A 21,788-nucleotide genomic window follows, 5' to 3' on the forward strand; every position below is an offset into this window, starting at 1 on the left:
GTCACAGCGCGCGGCCTTCCTGCGGGCGGCAGCTGCCTGCTCGCCCGGCGCCTTCCAAGGGGCCGCGGCCCGGCCGGCAGCGCGCTGGGTTGGCGTTCGGCGGCAGCTTTGGGCCGGCCCCAGGCGTTTGGCCGCACTCGATGGGTTTGCCAGGCCAGTTTCTCGCCTGGGCCGATCGGGATTGTGGGGAGGATGAACAGGGTGAGGTGCAGAAACGAATCACAGGATGGTTTCGTTTGGAAGGGACCTTTAAAGGTCACCTAGTCCAATCCCCCTGCCGTGGGCAGGGACGTCTTCCACTAGATCAGGTTGCTCAGAGCCGCGTCCAGCCTGACCTTGAATGTGTCCAGGGATGGGGCATCTACAACCTCTCCGGGCAACCTGTGCCAGTGTTTCACCACCCTCGTTGTAAAAAGTTTCTTCCTTATCTAAAGGTCCAATCTAAACCTACCCTTTTCCAGTTTAAAACCATTGCCCCTTGTCTTGTCACCACAGGCCTTGATATAAAGTCTTAAGGCCTGTGTTGTGCTGCACAAACCCTTCGCGGCAGGCTTAATAAACTTAGCCAGCTAACTGTAGCCGGAGGAGCCTGTGGGCAACTCCCACTTGGTATCAGTGATTTGGCCACCTGTGTGTCCTTGCCTTTATCTAAACGTGCAGCAAGAAGTTCTCATGTGAATATCCTTTCTATCCTTTCTGTTTGGCAGTGAAAATGATGAATGGGGTTGTTTTCTTCTAAGGATATCCTGTAATAGCTCGAATGACCAAAATGGAGGAATCTCTTCTATGGATGGGGTCTGCCCAGCGTGCCGCATGTCAATCAGAGGCCCGTTTGATGCTACATCACATGGAGTTCCCACCATCTAGAGGGACATAAGATTATCTGTGCTATTTCCCCCTTAGAGAGAGAAGAGAGAGAGAGAGTGCACTGAACTACTGTTGTAGGTATAGGTATATAAGTATGGTTGAAAAAAATTGATGTATTCTAAAATGAAGTGTAGGGGATGCAGTCATTCTTTTTTTTGCCTATATATAAATCATTTTAATAAAGCAGAAAGCTTTTTTATTATTATTTGAGCTAAGTACAGTCATGCTGGAATAAATTATATTCAACGTCACAAATTTTGGAGAACGTGTTGAGCTATCTCTTTGACAGCAGAAAGTGCTTCTAAGCAAGTTGGTTTAATTTCATGAGGAGGAAGCAAAAATCCGTAAGTTCCTGTGTCCCGAAGCTCAATGGTAAAAGAATATTTAATGCCAAGATCGTAAGCCCAGTCGTCTGAACCTCCAGGAGCTAAATCTATGTGAGGAAGGGAAAATAGATAAGTTACCTGAAACCAGAACTTCAGTTTTCTGTTCAAAAGCTGTCTTCTGATGCTCACAAGGATATGCTGTCATGCCTATTGTTGTAGTAAAGTCATACTTACAAATTGTTTGTGCACCAGCACCAAGTCTGTAAGTTTTCTTTGTTGTCCTCTTTATAGCTTTAGCTGCTTTCTTTGCCAGACTTTCCTGAAATTAAACAAAACATTATTAGCTTTATAGCCTTGTGATAACAGTTAATATCTATGCAGTTAGGATTTACTTACACTGTGCTCTGGATCTTGCATTCGTTAAATACTCTTATAAAAGGCTCTAGAAAACCCACAGAATATGGTTAAAATTCTCAGCATATGCCTGTGCTACAGATGGCATTTCTGCTGTAGCTAGATAAAAAATAGAGATGGGACCTTACCACCACTGCAGGCAGCAAACTGTTGTCAAACTATTTGTTCCCACATGTCTTATATTTTTCCTTTTCCGCCAGAGTATTAAAGTCACTGTTGATTTATGTAGTATTGACAAAAACATCAGAAAAAGATTTTCATTGAGGGAATTCTACTCAATCTACTTAAATTCTGCATTTAAGAAGACTTAAATGCCCAGAATTAGTGCATGTCTTTCTGCTTTACAGGGAAGGCATTATTTAATGCATTATTTAATGCATTATTACTGTTCACTCACAACTGCATTTTTTTTATTGCACTATATAAAACAGTTTGTTTCAGGAAATTAAACAGTAACCAAGACAGCATAAGAATATATGTTGTTTGGCGTTAATTTGTTCTGTATTTACATTACTGGATTTTTTTCATTTCTTCTTCTGAACACACTGGCACTAGTTACCAAGGGAAATGCTATATTGGACTGTCTGGGGTTTTGTCTAACGAAGTAGGATGCTTCCAATGCATTAATTGTGTGCTTTTTACAGTCCTCTTATTTATACAACATTTATTTTTTGAAAGAAAATGTTTTTTAAAAGATGTTTTTTAAAAATGAAATAAGTGACATGGGAGATGCATGAGGTTGAAAAGCAGTAAAAATGACGGCAGTGTGTGCAAATGTCAATCCTGTATCTTTATAAACTCTCTTACTGTCTGTCCTTATGTCATATAGCATATGAAATGACCTGTCCACCTCAGACATGTACTGTCTTCCCATATGGCAAATCCCAATGCCGGCAAACCTGCTTTCTGGTCGCCTTCACATGATTTCTGCTCCTTTCTTACTGCTAGGCAGGAGCCCTTGCTGCAAATAAAAGAATTGGTTGCCTCAGCACTTGGAGCTTAGGAAACACCAAAAGTGGGCTAGGAAGTGCAGGAAAGGGAATTCCTTGCTCTGGGGAATTTGATGTCTTTACGTAAGAAGAATATGACTAAGCTGTCCACCTACTCTTATGGCTTGATTACTTTGTGTTAGCAAATCCCAGTTTAGCCTGGATATCCTTTCCAAATCCAGACAAACCCAGAGTTTTATGGTCAGTGGGAAGAAGCAGTGGCCACTTTTCTGTTTTGAACTCTGTCTGTCTTCTGGGAGAGTTTTTACTGTGCGATTTGGTGGCTAAAGAATGTAAAATACTACATAAGCAGGATATGTTTTCCATCCTACCATTAGGACCATTTTAAATAAGTATCCCTAGCAAAAACCTTAATAAAAGTAGCAAGTGTCCACCAGCATACCTCATTGCTTAGGTATATGGAGGGTATTTTTCAGAGTTACACACCCAAATAATTTCAGAATTTGTGTAAACCATACAACATAATCAGGAATTTGCACAAATATTTTTTCAAGGTGTCCAAAAAACCGAGACTCTGCTCTTTTAGCAGCAGCTTCAACATATCAGGGGTTGTTGATGTGTTATCAATCTGGAATAAATATTTTCATTTTTCCATAGCCTTCAGAAGAAGCTTGCTGACTTACACACTGCTAGACCAGCCCAGACTTCTTCAAGTTCTTAAGAACATCAAGAGAAATCTCATTTCCTAATTCTTGATCTTCAGACCCCTGTGACTCCCTCATTACAAGCCTAACTAAGCAGGGTAATAAGTTCTGAAATAAATGTGAAACTTCAGGAGATGGGAAGACTTACCAGCTCATCATGGTCTTTGCTTTTGTCCGTAGTGTAAGAATATGGAAACAATACCAACTGGGAGTAAGAGTGCATGGTTATGTAGGCTTTAATGATGTCTTTGTGATCTCTGACAAAGCGAGCCACTGCTTTCACTTCAGGCTCAGACTCTGGGTAAGGTCCACAGTATGTCTCCTGACACTCATAGGGAGATGCTCCTTCTCCTGTAACAAAAAAGCGCAGTGTTACTCCTTAAATTCTTCACTTCTGCATTTCTGTTTGTCTAATGAAGGAGCAGAGTATGATGCTAATACACAAGAAATCGTGGGCTCCACCATGCTATGGAAAGAACTCTCATGCTTGCAGAAATCAGTGTGAACCTACTAGGATTTCTCACCTACTGTACTCTTGAAAAAAATTGGAGAAGGTGAAGAAAAAAAATTATTCAAAGACTGGATAAAAAGTCTTAGAGGAGAGGATGAATATGCTCCATTTAAATTCATTAAGCACAAGATTGTGAGATCCCTTTTTAAAATCTAGAAGTACTACAGGAAAAATGCTGTTCTAAGAGATTATTTAATCTTGGGGGAAAGCAAACTGCCAATTGAAAGTTGAAGAAAGACAAATCAAAATGAAAGTTTTTAAGAATGAGGAAAACTAGGCACTGGAATAAGTTACCAAGAAGACAACCAGTATTCACCATTTTTGCTATCTTCAGAAAAAGACCGAATAACTTTCTGGAAGCTGCCAGGATCTTTAGTGTTAAATGTCATGTTCATGTTTTAATAAATTGTGTAAAATTTCCGCTTTGCTACTACATGTACTTTAAATGGACATTTTATCCTTAAATCTTATGCAGGAATAAAGCTCACTGAGTACTTTAACATCCACAAAGCTTTCTTCATCCCTGGGCATGGGGACAATTTAACAGATGTCCATCTTCCAGAAATCAATAATGCCAGTTACATCTACAGAGTAGCAGCCCTGTAGACGCAACATAAGCTATTATCATATGATACAGGAGAGAAGGAAACATCTTCTGGTGCCAGTGATATCTAGAGAAGATCTATAGCATGCCATAAAGTAGTGGGGAGCATATCTGGACCCCAAAAGACTTAAAATTTTTGAGATATATATGTTTTAGATAATTAAAACTTGCAATGCTTCGTACAGGTGTATTTGCGTGAAATGTAGTTGTGATAGACAGAAAGACTAGCTGATATGGTGGTACCTAGCTGTTGATGTTAAGAATAAACCTGTATTTTCATGCATTCAACTGTTCCAAAGATACTGCAACGCCCTTATAATATCAATGGCTGAAAATAAATCCTCAGGTGACCTACACCCTTGTATGCACAGCAGAAGAAGCAGAAATAATATAGTGAAGAGAGCAGGCGGGGGAGGGGGGGAAGTGGCGACAGAGACACAGAGTCTGGAAGATGCAGACTGGGGAGGTCAGAAATGGGGATACTGGGGCAGAGAGGGCTGTGGTACGTTTATGTTCTGGGATATATGTATAAGCCTTAATGCTTCTGAATCAAGGGGGATTTCACAGACAGTCCATGAAAATTCATGCACATGAAAATACGAACAATTCCTGGCGTCTATGCGAAATAATGCAAAAGTGGCAAAATGAGAGTGTTAAATTTTGCACTGCTCTGTTTTGCACAGAAGTGAGTACTGTCCAAGGAAAAAGGCAAGAAAGAATCTGTTGGCTGGCAATCTCGGATGAATGTTCTGTCTGCTTTCCTAAGTTCTTGATCATACTGAGAACAGCCAGCTAAGGAAACGATACGGAAAATGTGGAGAAAAATTTAAGACTGGGTTACAGGCAAATTTAGTTCCACAGAGCAAATTCCAAGTTAGTGCATTGCTTTTAGTGGAATAATTTTGCTTTTTATTGGTATAAAAGAAAAGCGCAAGGTATCAGTGCATTTAGTATATTTTGCGCTTCATAGAAACCATGAGGGCTTTGTTGATAAAGTTCATAAAGTTGTTATCTGAGCAGCTGAAGAGGAAGAACAGATAAACTTGGCGGTACATTTCTAATTGAATGCATAGATCTAAAACCTAGAATTCTGCAGTGGCACAAAGTGTATTCACAAGCAAATCTGAAGCCAGTGGAAGTCTGAACATTTGGCACTCCTGACAAGAACTCTTCTCTGTTTAAAAGTGTGTGAGTAAAGATTAAATTGCAGGTTCCCATGAATTTGTGGTCATTTCCCATGAACACAATTGTGTTATTGTGTTCAATTGACACAGCTAATAATAATTACAACAGTATTATAAAGTGATAAAACTCCAGCTTGGTTCTTCTGAGGATCCTGTTGAACTCTTGGTGTTTCACACAGCTACAGAAATAGTGGAGATTCTACAGTTAATATGTTCTGGATCAAATCTGTTCAACCATTGCTATCAGTTGCTAATGTATCTGAACCAGTATAAACAATATTTTTCTGCTAACTAAGAAAAACAGGATTTTATTTTTCAGCATTTTACTGACTGTGTAAGTAAAAGAAGTAGAAACCTAGGGAGATCCTTACACTCATCTGTTTAAGTTATTGTAAGCACCTGACTTCGGTGCTTAGATTCATCTGTACAGTTTTTTCTCTCCAGTGACCCTGCAGGGTACTGAGCCTTCTCTCTTCTATGGTTTCAACCATGTCTAAGAGAGGAGCGTAGCATGTCTGAGGACAATATGAATACTTTCCTAGTTGCTGAGGTAAGATGTTCTGGTTTTGCCTTGTAAGAAGGTGTACATTTTGTCTAAAGACTTACATAGAGAGGAAGCACTTTCTAATCTACCTGTATTCTTCTGCTCTTTGTAAAGTAGAATCATTTCTCTGCTTCAGAAGTTGTTCACCACCAGAAGTGCTTGACCAGTTGAATGCACTACATTACATAACCTTTCCCTGAGACTAGTATCTGTATCACATAGGTTTTTGCTGTTATTCCTTCAGACTTCTCCAAGTTCTGTTTTTATGACATATTTATACTGAATATCGCTTTTAAATCTATGTATTTGGTCCCCATCTTCATAATTTTGTGCCTGGAAAAATGTATGGTTTTCTCCCTATAATAGCCATGGATGGTAAACAAACATCTTTATTCCCAGTTTAGCAATGGACTAAAATGACTGAAAGTCATAGAGGACATTAGTGTCAGTACTGAGTGAAGCCAGATCTAATCTATAGGGTAACATTTTAAGATAGCTATTCTACAGACTATTAAAAACCTGGCAAGTACTAAAGTGCCTGCGGGTAAGTAAATGTGATATAGCCTTGACAACAAACACTGAGAGCCAAAAAACCTTGGTCAGCTGGCCATTACTGAAGGATGCTGTCTCCCACAGCATTCTCCTAGAGAAGCTGGCGGCTCACGGCTTAGACAGGTGCACTCTTCGCTGGGTAAAAAACTGGCTGGATGGCCGAGCCCAGAGAGTTGTGGTGAACGGAGTTAAATCCAGTTGGCGGCCGGTTGTGAGCGGTGTTCCCCAGGGCTCAGTTTTGGGGCCGGTCCTGTTCAATATCTTTATCAATGATCTGGATGAGGGGATCGAGTGCTCCCTCAGTAAGTTTGCAGATGACACCAAGTTGGGCGGGAGTGTTGATCTGCTCGAGGGTAGGAAGGCTCTGCAGAGGGACCTGGACAGGCTGGATCGATGGGCTGAGGCCAACTGTATGAGATTCAACAAGGCCAAGTGCCGGGTCCTGCACTTCAGCCACAACAACCCCATGCAACGCTACAGGCTTGGGGAGGAGTGGCTGGAAAGCTGCCCAGAGGAAAAGGACCTGGGGGTGCTGGTTGACAGCCGGCTGAACATGAGCCGGCAGTGTGCCCAGGTGGCCAAGAAGGCCAACGGCATCCTGGCCTGTATCAGAAATAGTGTGGCCAGCAGGAGTAGGGAGGTGATCGTGCCCCTGTGCTCGGCACTGGTGAGGCCGCACCTCGAATCCTGTGTTCAGTTTTGGGCCCCTCACTACAAGAAGGACATGGAGGTGTTGGAGCTTGTCCAGAGGAGGGCAACGAAGCTGGTGAAGGGCCTGGAGCACAAGTCTTATGAGGAGCGGCTGAGGGAACTGGGGTTGTTTAGTCTGGAGGAGAGGAGGCTGAGGCGAGACCTCATCGCGCTCTACAACTACCTGAAAGAAGGTTGTATCGAGGAAATGGCCTCAAGTTGCGCCAAGGGAGATTTAGATTGGACATTAGGAAAAATTTCTTTACTGAAAGAGTGGTCAGGCCTTGGAACAGGCTGCTCAGGGAAGTGGTGGAGTCACCATCCCTGGAGGTATTTAAAAGACGTGTAGATGAGGCGCTTAGGGACATGGTTTAGTAGGCATGGTGGTGTTGAGTTGATGGTTGGACTCGATGATCTTAGAGGTCTTTTCCAACCTTAATGATTCTATGATTCTGTGACTGAGGTGATTAGTTCATACCACACGGTGGAGCATCTACTCAACGGGATGGTGCAAAAGGCCTTGGGTGACATGGCAAGGGCCACCTCTTCCCTCTTTCCTCTTTCCCACCATCAGCCTGCACCTGGTGTGTCGTGGTGTGATGCAAGGGGCAGGATCCAGGGTCCTGGTCCCCCTCTCTCTTGTCATTGTGCTGGGAAGAGGTTAGTCCCCAGTGTGGCATCTGGGGAGGAAAAATCCTGGGTCCTCACAAAAAGTGTCTCAAGCTGGGGAAGTGTTCACCAGTTCATAACAGATATTGAGCTGCATTTGTCTTTATACCAACTTTGTGAAATGGTAAATGAAAATATTTTCAAAATAAAGAATTTTAAAGGCTAAAAGTGAGGCAGGGGTACAATAGGAAGGAAATGATGTCATACCACACCAGTGCGCATCAAAATTCCTGTTCATGTCAGTACCGATGCACTTGCTGTTACCGTGTGACGAGCGGCTCTTTCTCCACAGACGGTTCTATGGAAAGAGACACACCAGCCATGTTCAGAGAAAAAGCTGAGAAAAGCGATGCACCATCTCACTGGTTAGTTAAATGTGACTTCCCACTTGTGCCTCTACAGACCAAGGACGATTATAAAACCACAATCTGATTGCCAGCGAGGATGGATGATAAAAGGGTAGGATAAGAAGTGGTCACATCTGGTCTGATTTCAATGGATTTGGACTGTGGAAGCGGGGGAGAAGACATACAGTTTGGCCAGGTATGTGAGTTTAGGAGTCTGAGTCCAAGTCCAGCCTTTCTGTAAGCATTGCTGACAGCATGTGGAAAGTTGGAAATTCGGTGTGCAGCTGTTGAGGTGGATATGCATAGTTATCCAAATGTGAGCCAAGCTGGGTTGAAGATTGAATGAGTAAAAGAGTGGAGGAGATTTTTTTTTAAACTTGAGTGAAGGATCTAAAATCAAAGAAGCATCTCAACGGCTTGCAATTTCCAACCAATAAATAAAATCCTGGACAAAAGATACCTGTTGTACCTTCATTTATCTGAAACAAAAAGTACTCAGAGGACGGGGCTACCTTGCAGGAGGAAGGAGTGAGTTATTGGCTGTGCTCTATGTGATGCAGCACGCTATTCCGCTGGTGCTGGATTGTGCCGGTGTTTGTAACCTTGCTGCTGAAGGCTGAGACAGGTATTCCCTGACATCTGGAAGTATTAAAATCCCAGGATGAGATTCTCTCATTTCCAAATGCATTCCCAGCAGCTTGGAAGATGCAAAGGTACTGTGAGTCAAATTAGTTGCAGTATTTGTTGTGGTTTAAATAGGGCAGAGATGCAGAAATTCCAAGCACAGATTAAGAGTTTGGGGCATGCATTTCCAGGATGGAAATGGTGCCTTAAGCATGCACATTGATAGTTCCCATAAATAGCACATCAGTATGTTGCAAAAAAGCTCTACGTACAGAGGGATGGCTCCACGTGTACTCATAGCCATCCACATTCATCACAGGCATGACGTAGAAATCGAAGTGCTCCAGAAGTGTTGTCATGGTCTGATCTCTCTCGCGCACATGGATTGCCTATAAAGCACAGGGGAAACTTATTAAAAGCATTCGTAACACTGGTTTTCTTACCTTCCTAGAAAGGCACCTGATGGCGTACGTAAAATAATTGTGCAATTATCAGACCAGTCTACCTCCTGATAGCAGCGCATCATATCACAGAAATTGCTAAATAGCAAAGTAGCTCTTTGGTTAGAAGTGCCAGGGAGAGGGTAGGAATCGAAGTGATACAGTCAATCAGACGCACTGCGGTCCTTTAATGTTAATGGGTGGTCATGAGGTAGAGTTGAAGCCTATTAATAGGAAGATTTGAGCTTTTGTTGCTGTATAAATGATAGGAAACCTCTCTCCCACGCAAAATACCACAGAAGTAGAATAAAATAAAGCAAGCCCAAAAATAACAAGTAACATTTCAAAGGGCTGCTGTACATAACATCATTATTTCTTCTGGTTACATTGTGAGTTCAATGCACTTGTATACCAAGAGTCAGTAAGATCTACATTGCTGATTTTGCCTCACAGCCTATTTTGAAGGCTTTAGTGATATCTAACCTGGTTGCTGGTCCACAACACAAGGATAAATTTTAACCTAGGTAAGTGGGTTTTTTACTGTTAAAGTAGACTAAGTCCTTAATCATATCTTTTTTTTCTTTATGCCTTACTTAAACCACCTTCTTTCATTTTAAATCCTTCCTAGTTTTCCTCAGGCAATGGAATTTCTGTGACTAAATGAAAAATGTCAATTTTTCTACAATCTTAACAACAAAATCCCATGATAAAGAGTGAACCCGCTATAAAAAATGCCTAAAATTTGCTAGAGAGAGCTAGTGATTTTAATGTGTGTGCGGATGTGTATTAATGTCAGATTTTAAAATGTTACTTCAGGAAGTGATATAGAAATAAAATTTGAATTCAAAACATGTAAATTAGGTCAAGGGGATGGAGAACCTAAATGTTCAGCTTGTTACTTCTGCAAAATGCTGCAGGGACATGTTACTGGCAAAGTGACAGCACAGCTGGTAATTATTTGGAGCAGCATGAAAAGGGCAAATGCATTTCTCTCCAAGGGAACCTTGAAGGCTGGGATTATCAGTGGGTCACAAGGTACATTCAGCTGTACCTGTCCCTAACTCCTGCAATCTCCTTTCAAATGTTAAAGTCATTGAGGTTTTGTGGTTGTGACTGAGGACATGTGATGCTGTGCTCCCCACGTTGCCCGCCGACCTGACCTTTTCCCGTAACCCTGCTCAAGCGATAATCACCGGTCGTGATGGATGCGTCTGGTCGTGATGGATGTGTCTGGTCGTGATGGATGCATCCAGCTCAAAGTGGATTCAGGGAAGACAGATAGCAACACAACAGCCAAGGGCTAATTTATGGCAATGCGTCCACCTAACCACAGTGCTGGTCAATGTCCAACTGAAGCCAGATTTGGAAGAAACTAACATCTGCAGTCGGTATGTAAATATGACTATGAGTCAGTCATCTTACCCCCATAAATAGTGGGCAGCCCAAGAGCCCTTTGAGCTCTTCTGCACAGCAGCGGGCTGCATGCCAGGATCTCCTCTTGAGTAGGGACACCTCTCAAGGTTACTCCTCGAGGCTGAGGGAATCCTTATCATGTCAGATACTCAGTAAGTGAATTGGGAGTAAGTGCGCTGAAACTTTGTAATCTTAGCTAAGTGATATAAAGGATTGATTGCACATATATAATCCTTTAGACATAAACCGTTGACCAAGTCTGAGACTAAGTTTGGATCCAGCCGCACCTAGACTCCTCTAAGGGAAGGAGTTTAGAACCTCATGACTCAACAGGAGCATCTCCCTGACAGTTTTGTCTGACCCTGTCCTCTGTGCAGTAAATGATCAAGTGTACCTTGCCATCAAATCTTGTTAAACCACTGTCACGTTTACCATTGAACTTCATTAATGCAGTGTCTTATATCAATAAACATATTGCTGCTTCTCTCCTGCAAGTGAAGTGCATCTCTCTCTCCACAACAGGACAGAAATAAACACATCTCTTAGTATTATCGTCATCATTATTTAGTTCCATCATGGCCAAACCATAATTCATGTTTCCAGGACTCATCTATGTTGTTTCTCTGGCTACAGTACTGGTGATTGTGAAGTCTCAATCTCATCTAGCTTATTTTTACTGTGAACTTTGCTTTTGTGAAAAAGTAACAATACATAATGTCTCAGGATATTAACTGAGCAAGCTGGGCAACTTTGTCTGCGACAGAAATGCCTTATGAGCCTTTTCATGGTCCGTACTAGGAATTGGGCCAGCAGCTCAGCATAATGAGTTGAGCAGAGATGCTTTAAATTCAAAAAGACCAAGGCAACATATGTTAAGATCCAGGGGCAAACCATGGGTGTTGTATCTTTTGGTGTACCTTTGTTCACTATCATGAGCACTGTGGATATTAAAGATGTTAAAGATCAGATGTGACCATTGGTCTGCAGCTACACATCAAGGCTGGTCAGGCTAAGCCCCTACTGCAGTCGCATCCCATCAGTGATTTACTAGTTTCCATGAACTGGTACTATGTGTGTGGCTGGCGGTTGTTGATCATGTTCTGGAGGTCTGAAATGAGGGTGTCTCTAGCGGGAATGGTACCTTCAGAAGAAGGTGGCTTGTGTGGCCTCATTCTCTGAATGAGGCAGATCCAGAAAAAAGCAGGAGCACAAATAGAAAATGCAGAGGCAGGAGGCGGAGGAGCAGTAGCAGCAGATACAGCAGCAGGTGACACATCACAGCAAGTGCTAAGTAGAGATTGCTGGTGTGCATGCTGGTGTGGAGCTATGCCACGCCTGGAGCAGACAAGTGTGGAGTACCTATTGCTCTAGGAAGGCATGTTGGGAAGAGCCAAGGGTTGTAGGACAGCTTGAACTCCCTCTGGGTGTCCTCTGATCTACTCCAGGCAGTGCCAGCTGGAGTAATATGGGCATGAGCCACCATGTGCTGCATGACCCAGAGCCAAGATCATTCCTTGGATCCATGTGGCAGTATAGACATAGCCCTAGTAAATTACCAAATACTTGCTTTTCCTGGCATGCCCTCTCCATCCATGACTGCTCATAATTGTCAACGTCTCTGCTGAATGTACGGCACATGCTTTGGAGTTTCTTTTATACTTGAGAATACATCTGAGCTCTTTTGCATTTGATCCATATGACTTTCTGGCGCTCTCACATACACACACTTCCATCTACTGACACACACATACATGCACACGCATGCTACGTATGCAGCTTAGACACAAATCTCATGTGTTGGTGTTGTGGAAGTGAATGGATGAAGACTTTATGGAGCTTAGAGTGCAGTTAGACAGAGAAGGTAAACGGCATGAAGATTTTTTGCTTTGCTTTGAAAACGGTAATCAGATGTGATTATCTACTCACGTGGCCTATGAACCACAGGCAAAAAGCAGGAGAAATCCATTCTCTAGCATGGATGCCACAGTCAATCCATATGGCACTTTTGGATTTTTCCTGGCTTTTAGAAAGCTGACAAAAGAGAAATTGTATTAAAATATCACCATTGTAAAGTGGACCACATACAAGTGGAAGTGAAAAGGGTAACCAAGACGGAAAAAGAAGCATCTGTCTTGTAGGGAGAGCTTAGACTGATCCTGGGCCAGGATACTGCTGTCAGTTGTGTTCACACACAGTCAGAGAACCACATTCAGACTGCTCGCAGCAAGCTCCTAACATAGACACCAAGACTACAGCAAGACCTGAGGACAAGTGAGTAGATCACCAACTATGCAGGGCAACAAACTAGATTGGCTTCATAGTCAACAGAGGAGGGTATCCACCATGCCAGTATTTCATGTGACCCAATGAGGAACCTAATATGGTCAAAATGCCTTTGCAAAGGTAATGCACCTTACTAGAAGAACTTAGGAAACTTCCAAAAACCACAAAAATATGCATATAAGTATAGATTGAAGAAAGTGTTCTGGCCAAACCCGTCACTTGCTTATATTAGTACTTGTAAAGTTTTTCCAGTAAGTCACAGCTGTACCTTCAGAACATAAAGTGGTCGTTTTTCATATGATGATCCAATATATATTTTCTGGAGGAGGTCAGAATGGACTTTCACTATTTCTTCCATCCAATGATATATCTGCAAGGATGAAGTTAGTATTGTTTTCCTATTGTTTTCCTTCACCCCTGAAAGTGGTCTAGACCTAAATTAATTCTTCCTCCCCAAATCTTGCCTCTTTAGCTGATGGGGAAGAAAAACAAGCAATTCAGCCCACTTACCACTTGCCTGACTCTAATTTCTCTTAGCACAAATAGTAAGATACAGTCACAACACAGTCCAAGTATAGCCCTGAAATTCCTCTTTGGTTCGATTTGGTTAAATTATTATTAATTTCATACTTTAAATATTTATATGTTGTTTGGCGACTTCATTTTGCTTCTGTTGAAGCATTGACTGCATTTGAGTGACCGTTTGAGGCAATACATGTATGAGAGATTTTGTCTGGTGCTTCTTTCTTTCTCTATGAAGGCATTACAGTAAATACAACTCTCAGTGATTGAGCAATGCAATGGTAATTATTTACTTGTTGATGATTTCTTTCCCTATCTCCATTCTCAACCATGAGACAAATTTCACCCCTTGAATCTACAGAGGATTACAACAAAAATATCTTACTTCTTTCATTGAATGGTAGTTTTCATAATATGATGATGATCTGCGTGGGTTGACTGTGTCATTGATAGTCTGTTTTTCAATAAGACCTTGAACATTTTCGATCAAGACTCTGAATAACAAAGAAAGAGCACAACCTCCTGTTAAATAAATGACAAACAACTTTACAGAAACATTCATGACAACAAATAAAAAATACATACTTGTGTTGGATGGTCAATTGCCTTAACTGGGCTTTTATGCTACTTTTGCTGGATGCCCTGACATAGAAATGGACTTCTCTGTCCTTCTTGATGTTTTCAACTGCAACAGGTTGCCAGAGAATGACCTGCAAAGTTTCCAAAAAAATTTTTTTTTTAACTGAGGAAAGAAAAAATATTCTTACTAACATTTAATGAGTAATTTGAAAATAATCGAAGCATGTGTTTTCAATTTAAGAGACCACTTGTGACAAGCAGTTTAATGTTCCGTGTGTTGTGTTATAGCATTCTGCTACTGCTGGAAATGAAACGTGTATTTAAGAAATGTTTATAATGGCTTCTGCACATAAATTCATAAATCAAGAACAAAGACAGGAACATAAGCTTTTCTAAGATAGTATTTCTAGTGTAATAGACATATTTAGCTGGTTATTATATTACATGTTTTTAAGTCTGCTGAGAGTTATATTACCTGAGGGTATTTGGAGAATTAATGAAGATCAGACCAGTCTTTGTAGTTATTGTATTTGCTGATGACTTTGATCAGGGAGGAAATAAATGCCAGAAGGGGTTTGAATATAAGTCAAGTCGAACCAGCAATACAGAGATTAGAAATGGGAGGAAAATTAGAAAATGAGATTCTTCTTGGTAAAATTAAATCTTTTACAATAATAAAATCAGAAGCCAACATGTTCAATAAGAGACTGAAACTTTACAACCAGTAATACCAAAAGATCTAGGGGTGACAGTAAGCACAAAATTAGGCATGAATTTACAATGTGAAAAAGGTCAACACAATTCTTGGATGCATTTTTGAAGACATACAGCATGGAGTCACCAGACAATAGGTTTTTTTTTCCTTTCTGGTGCAGTTGCACCAGGAATATTATATTCAACTTAGGGCACCATGTTTCCAAGCATGTATCAGCCATCAACTGTTTGCCTCACTCATTTCTCAGAGAGAACGTGTCTGCAAAATCATACAGAAAATTCATCCATGCTTTTAATCAAGACTTTGGAACAAAAAATGGTAAAACATTTGGCCCCTGGATATATTGCTGCAATGTGCTATAAAAATGGCTGAGCTAGTCTCAGTGTAGCCATCTCAGACACCATTGGCAGGGTAGCGACAGCATCGCGTGGCTCAGCTTTGTTTGGAAAACCCATCCAAGAAGCAAGGTGGATGCTTAGCTCCCCAGCACCGATTTCCCTCTTGCCCTGGCTAGCCTGCTGTCTGCACTGACGTGCACCGGTTCAGATGTAGTTTCTCTTTGGTGTAGGCATTCTTTGAATTGAGAGTAAGGAAAACTAAGGAACTCTGGATTGACAGAGTGGCAATGGTCAGTACTGCCCCAAGGGCAGCTACAAAACACTCTGTTGTAGGTGTTCCTGTGTCTGGGTCTTCTGATGGATGCTACATGCAATGTGTGTGCTGTAAGAACAAAGCATTTCCTTTGTTTTAGGTTTTTGCTTTCCAACTTTTGCAGGAGTAGCACCTATAATTAGCCTGATAATTCTTCTTGTAAGATGCTAATTTTCAATTGCTTCTTTTTTGCTAGATTGTAACCATTAAAATTTGTTGCGTGGTACTGTTTGTGACCCTTTCCCTTTCCCTTTCCCTTTCCCTTTCCCTTTCCCTTTTCCTTTCCCTTTCCTATTGCCTTTCATTCTCCCATTCCCTTTCCCTTTTCTTCTTCTAACTTGCCCAATTTATAGCTGTGGGAAAAAAATGGCCAGTTTGTAACCCTTGAAAAATGTTTAGTTTGCATATTCACATAAGTGACTTGGTAGAAACCACCGCATGCTCTCTTTGCACTGAATGTGCTGCAGTTGTTCTTCATGACTTCTTGGTGCTCCTGTGTAGAAAAAACTGAAGAATGACAGTGGTGAGGAAAAGATGGAGGAGGGGAGATTTATTTTGGTACAGCAAAGGAGATGGATATGTGAGTTGACTTGTGGAGGTGGAAAAGAACAAGGAATATTATCAAGGTTTGTGGGAACTGAAGGGAAGGGTCAGAAGATGCTAGCAGGGACAGCAGAAGACTAGTAAGATTTTGGGGTGGACATAAAATGAATAGGAGCCAAGAAAGACAGAGAAAGACTGGATATAGAAACCATTAAAAGCTCTCAGTCATCTGCGACACATCCTCAATCATCCTGTAAATTATGTTGGTCGAGGGGATGGTTATACCTTTGTTGCAGAGTGTTGGCTTCAAACTGGGAGGGTGTGATTGGGCAAATGCTTTTGAAGAGGAAGAGATGCCTCATTTTAATTAAATACTCTATTCTTAATGAAAGATAGATGTAATTTAAAAAAAGTATTACTTAAGAGATTTTTGTCTTCTAGGAAAAATACCACAAAAATCCAGTCCTGAAATTCAAAGCCATGCAAGTCATATAGGTCAAGATGGCACTCGTCTAAAGTGCTGAGGTTCCCTAGCAAATGTATTTCTACTTACTGTGTGTTGGTGCTTTGCCAATTTTGCAGTGTCTTAATACACAAAATCAGTTGCAGAAATCTGAGCTCTGATATAATGCACTACTATGACATTATGAAGGAGGGGTGTCCTCATGTAAATGAGAAGGTAGCGGAGCAATGAAAACCAAGCATTTTCTGAGTTATGGTATTAGGACAAATGAATGAAAGTGGCAGGAGGGAAACAGTATTAGTGTACTTTGGGGAAGAATTTGGTCTAGAGACCAGAGAGAGAGAGCGATCTGTTTACCTCAGTGGTGTTCAGTAAATCCTGAAGGGCTTCAACCTGCTTGTCTGTTTGTGGGAGAGCCCACAAAACTTCATCCCTGAAAAACAAGGGTATTTAGGTAAAGCACAGGTACTTGGAACTTTTGCGTAACTGCAAAAGTAGCAAAGCAGGTTTGGCCTTTCTCGTCTTCCCTGTCTTGGCTGCTATGAACTCAAAGAAGATTCAATAGCGAAGATGCTGAGCCCCGTTCCAGCCTCTGCTTCTGCCAATCAGTAAAATCCATGACAGAGGTGCTGCAGGGCTTTGGTAGCCAATATCTACTGCTGGACTCTGAGATCACTCCTGGGAGCTGGCACCAGCACAACAGCAACCAGCCCCAGCTAATCCGCAGTGCAGCAGCACCAGTGGAAAAGGAGCCTAGACCAGGAAGACAGCTCTCCTGTTCTCCCCTGAGTTTCTCGGTCTCAGTCACTGTTCAGCAGAGACATGAACCTTCCCAGTCTGGCAAAAGCCCTCCCATTTTGGAAAAGCCAAACATGATGTTTTGTAGATGTGCAGAGGCTACTACCATCATCATTCCTACTCCAGACCAGTTTTTCCGATCTTCTCATTTCTGTCCCTCTGCCAGGTATGGTTTCAGTTGGTCTATACCACTGTCCTCCCCCTCCTTGCCTGGTAACTTATATTCCCCTTCTACTTGAAACCCATGGTCCAGGCATGCTCTACTTGAGATGGTGCTTCCCAGCTATTCCATGCCTGACCCCACCATCGGTGACAGAAATTAAATTCACTTTCTGGAAAGAAAAAATGCCACTTTGCATTGTAAATCCAGCCCTGATCTTCAGTGCCCTGCAAGCCATGGAGTTCAAAATTGCATTGGATAGATAATTAAAATAATTTGTGTGTGTAGAAGGAGGAGACTCAGGGGAATGTCAGACCCTTTTTCCATTTTGTGGGCTGGGGTGGCTCTCGGCCCTTTAATTGTGTGGATTTGGTGGCAGTGCACAAACTAGGCACTGTGGAAGTCCCTGCCAGCCCTGTCTGCAAAGACTGTTCGGAAAAGAAAACAGGCAGGGCTCTCAAAACTACTGTTTTCAAGCTGCATAACGTGATTGTCACAACTCGTTGTTGTGACTGATTTCAAGCAGAGACCTGACAGCATCTGGCAACCAGGTGATTCATCTTTTCTACTTCTAGCCAGGCTCCAAGCAATCACTGTTGCTTCTCATGCAGAACCAACAATATGCCAGCCCTATTTTTGCCTCCACCATCATTTGACAGAGAATCAAAAAGCAATCAGGGATAGACAGGGTTGGCAGTTTGCCTGTTTCTTTAGGCAAGTGCACTCCAAAGCGTGTGTTCAGGGCTACTTAAAAGTGAATTTGTCTTCTTGTATCTGGGGAAGTCTTTTCACAGGGGAGACCAGAAAAGGGCTGCTGCATCTGGTTTCATCCTATGATTCCCACAGCCTGAGAGTACTGTAACGAGGAAGCTGGTATGTACTTGTACCCCACCACTTGGTGCACAAATATTTCAGCCGAGTGTGGTAAGGGCTGGACAGGTAGTAGCTAGCAGCAATTCCTCTATAATTCTCGTTGGTAGGACCTGAATACATTGAACAAGCTGATCCAGTTTCTGCCCTTGCTTTTGTAGTCATGTTTAACACTGGGATTATTAAAAGCCGAAAGTGTAGACGTTGGGCTTCTTAGTTCCTCTGCTTCAATTTGGCATTATACCCTCTTTCATCTTCTACCCAACTCCTGTTAACAAACACCCAGGCAAAAGCTCTAATTATTGCCTTTATACCAATCTCAGAAACAAGCCTCCACTCCCAGCTTCCTTGCCCTGCCTGCTGCCCTGGTGCGGCTGGACATGGTCGTCTTGAACACACCTCTTTTCTTTCACTTTCTATCCTCACGCCCTACTTTCCTTGTTGCTCTTTGGGTTTGTCCTTAAGAGGATCTCTCTCATTCCCCTCCTCCAACTTTCTGCCAGGGTCCCACTGGGCTCTATCACTGTTCCCCATCTCTTTTTCCTCTCTCTTTTACTTCTGGGTAAATAGAAGTCCAGCTGCCATCCCCACACTACAATGCTCAGGTCTTATCCTGTAGCTATGACAGAGTGAGTGGGATGCATCAGAGTTCATTTTAGATGGTTTTGATATCTTCATCTGAGCTAGTTACTCTCTTAATAAAGAAACAGGCACTTTCAGGGTCCAGTTAAATTGAGCTAATTTAGATGTGTGTGCTAAACTGGAATGATTTATAACCTAAATACACACATTTTTCTCCACTAGCTGTACAGGAAGGTGAAGGGGACTTGTTCCCATGAAGAACTGTGTAGAAATCCCATATGGTCAGATGAATGCCACCCAGGGGCCCTGGCCACCATCTCACAGAGAAATGTAAATCAGTGCCAGCTCTCTGCAGGCATCTCAGTCTCTTCATCCCTCCTTTCCATCGCATTTCTTAGTCACTAGGAAAGCGTCAGCATCACTTATCACACAAAAACAAGGCCCACAAAAACAAGGCATCAGCATGGATGTGTCTCTCTGTCGTCATAGCCTGGCTTCATTTAAACCTTGCATGTTCTTTCTGACTAACATCTCCAGAAGAGGGGCCTCCCTACTTGTCTCCAGCTGAATGTCTTACCCTGGCTCTAGCAGGTAGTGTCAGTAGAGGAGTGCTACCAGCATCTTCTCCTGTTCTCCTGGACCATGTAAGCTGTTCGTCTGCCTGTGAGCTCTCTTCTCCCACCTTGCTGGCTCTCAAACAGCTTCCAGCCTTGTCCTTTCCTTACACGTGAGCTGGGTGTCTTTCCAGTCTCACAATGTTCAGTATTTTTCTTAGAAGTCCAGTAATTACACTATAACCTTGCAAAGGGAAGCTTTAATACATGACTGTTAAATCCTCCAACGCTAGCACTCAAATAAAAGTAAAAAGTCAGATTTAATATATCACCTTTAAAATCTCATTATTTTAGCCATGTTCATAACTGGGGCTGGGAGGGTTAGACTCATGCTTTCTAGTGGGAAATGCCATATTGTTTTGTAAGGGTCAGATATTCAGTGTTTTATTTAAACATGAAATAAATGAACCTTCAAGTAGCAGAGAGCAATATTGCTCCACTAAATTTACTGTTTAACTGTCCCCCTACTTTAACCCTCACACCTCCGTAGCAATCCACAACAAAATATGATTGCAACACAAATGGAGGTGAAAGATCCTCTTTTTAAGGCATGAATTCAAGAGGTGTTCACCTGTCACAGGTCTGCCCACTGTCTTGTGGTGCGGAGTCGCAGAAGGCTGTGAGACATAATTCACTATTATTTGTGCAGGTATTTCAGTCCTGGGAGCAGGCTGTGTTTAATCGTGATTCCTGTAGGTTGTTCATCTTGCTTAATATCACCACATGAGGGGCTTATCCTTTTAGTTCTACCTATTAAAACATTTCAGGTTTTTAAACCAGCTGTACATGTAGAAAATAAAAGCACTTTGGCTGTCTTCATCTCTGACATATGTTCTCATGTTTTAACAAAGCATTTGGTTTCAGGGCATTTCTGAAGTTTATCGATAGGTAACAATAAAGCTGCTTCTGAAACATTGTACAAATACCAAATGGTTATTCAAAAATGATTTATGACTGGAAAAACAATCATAAAAGCTGCTTTAGAAAGAAAACAGATTGTTAGCACTTTCTGAAATGGTTTCTCTCTCTACCTCAAGAAGTAATTCATTTAAGGTCTTGTTTTAAGGCAAATGAAGCAAATTATTTTTTCCCATTAAGTTTCAGAATGCCCTTTATTGGCATTCAAAAGCACTGAATGAACAGAATTGATTTGCACTTAGACCGAAAAGAGTAGTTTTAATATGATTAAAAACATAGGATTTATGGATGCAAGGAAGACTTAGAATAATTTCATTTCCTCCACCGTCTATATGTTAAATTGAACCACATATCCAATTACAAGAGCAATAAATAAATGTCAACCTTTGCCAAATGTTTTCTTATGCAACTTGGAGTTATTTTGCTTCAATACTTTCCCTGTCCCAGTCACAACACACTAAAAGCCCAGTAGCACCATCAGATGTTTACCTTGGAAGAGCGAAGACATGCTTCTCTTGAATCCAGACAAATAGGCTAAAAAAGAGCAGGTAAAGCTTCATCTTCACGGCATCCACAATGAAACCAAATGCAATTGGAAAGCCAAGGGTTCAGGACCCACATTATTGATTTAAAAAATGTTATTTAAAGAGTGGTTAAAATTTAATACTCTGTCTCACCTCAACCCCAAGCTTCTGGTGGCTAAGTCAATATGACAGAACTCCCTGGGGAGGTCCTGCTTGTACTGATGTTGCCAGTCCATGAAAGGATAAGGTACATTTTGGACATTTGCATATTGACAAGTCACTTTGTCATCTCAGCCTTTGTGTCATTTCATTGCGGCTACAAACCACAGACATAAGAAACAACACCAAGCGCAAAGTTTTTGTGATCCTCTAATATTCATGGAGGTCCAGAAGCATGCTCTGCATTCAGCACTCCCATAGCACATTGCAGCCAAGCGTGAAGCTGGGTGAGAGGAGTGGGAGTGAGGTTATTAAGTCCAAATGGAAAAATCCTGAGCAGGAAAGCTGCTTTTGCTGGCATTTGCTAGCAGAGAAAACAAGGAGCAAGTGGGACGTGATACTCTTGCTATTGAGGGCTGTTCCTCTAGTTCAGAATGGAGCACATCGACTGGGTCTCCATCTTCTGCAGCTGGCCTCTACCTCTTCAGTTAACACCCGACCCATCCAAGGATTTCAGATTGCTTGTGTTGCTCCATGCTCTCATTTCGGTGATGTTCTGACATCCACG

The 21,788-nt window shown here is 41.9% G+C and overlaps 1 protein-coding gene across 1 annotated transcript; it reads right to left on the reverse strand.

Moving 5' to 3' along the window:
• Positions 1 to 1,038: 1,038 nt before the first annotated feature.
• On the reverse strand, positions 1,039 to 21,167 carry CPB2 (carboxypeptidase B2). The gene is made up of 11 exons (XM_075139563.1): positions 21,027 to 21,167; positions 16,953 to 17,028; positions 14,230 to 14,354; positions 14,030 to 14,138; positions 13,391 to 13,492; positions 12,766 to 12,870; positions 9,259 to 9,375; positions 8,223 to 8,313; positions 3,410 to 3,612; positions 1,428 to 1,512; positions 1,039 to 1,300 (listed from the first exon to the last, which is right to left on the reverse strand). The coding sequence occupies exons 1-11, from the start codon at positions 21,095 to 21,097 to the stop codon at positions 1,116 to 1,118; spliced, it is 1,269 nt and encodes a 422-aa protein (XP_074995664.1). The 5' UTR covers positions 21,098 to 21,167; the 3' UTR covers positions 1,039 to 1,115.
• Between the last annotated feature and the right edge of the window lie 621 nt (positions 21,168 to 21,788).

The sequence above is a fragment of the Calonectris borealis genome, chromosome 1, assembly GCF_964195595.1.
Source record: "Calonectris borealis chromosome 1, bCalBor7.hap1.2, whole genome shotgun sequence".
Classification (NCBI taxonomy): domain Eukaryota; kingdom Metazoa; phylum Chordata; class Aves; order Procellariiformes; family Procellariidae; genus Calonectris; species Calonectris borealis.

Coding starts and splice junctions, on each gene's coding strand:
- CPB2 (XM_075139563.1), bottom strand. CDS start 21,097: ATGAAGCTTTACCTGCTCTTTTTTAGCCTATTTGTCTGGATTCAAGAG. Junction 17,029..21,026: donor CATGTCTTCGCTCTTCCAAG/GTAAACATCTGA, acceptor CTTGTTTTTCAG/GGATGAAGTTTTGTGGGCTC. Junction 13,493..14,029: donor ACTACCATTCAATGAAAGAA/GTAAGATATTTT, acceptor TCATCCTTGCAG/ATATATCATTGGATGGAAGA.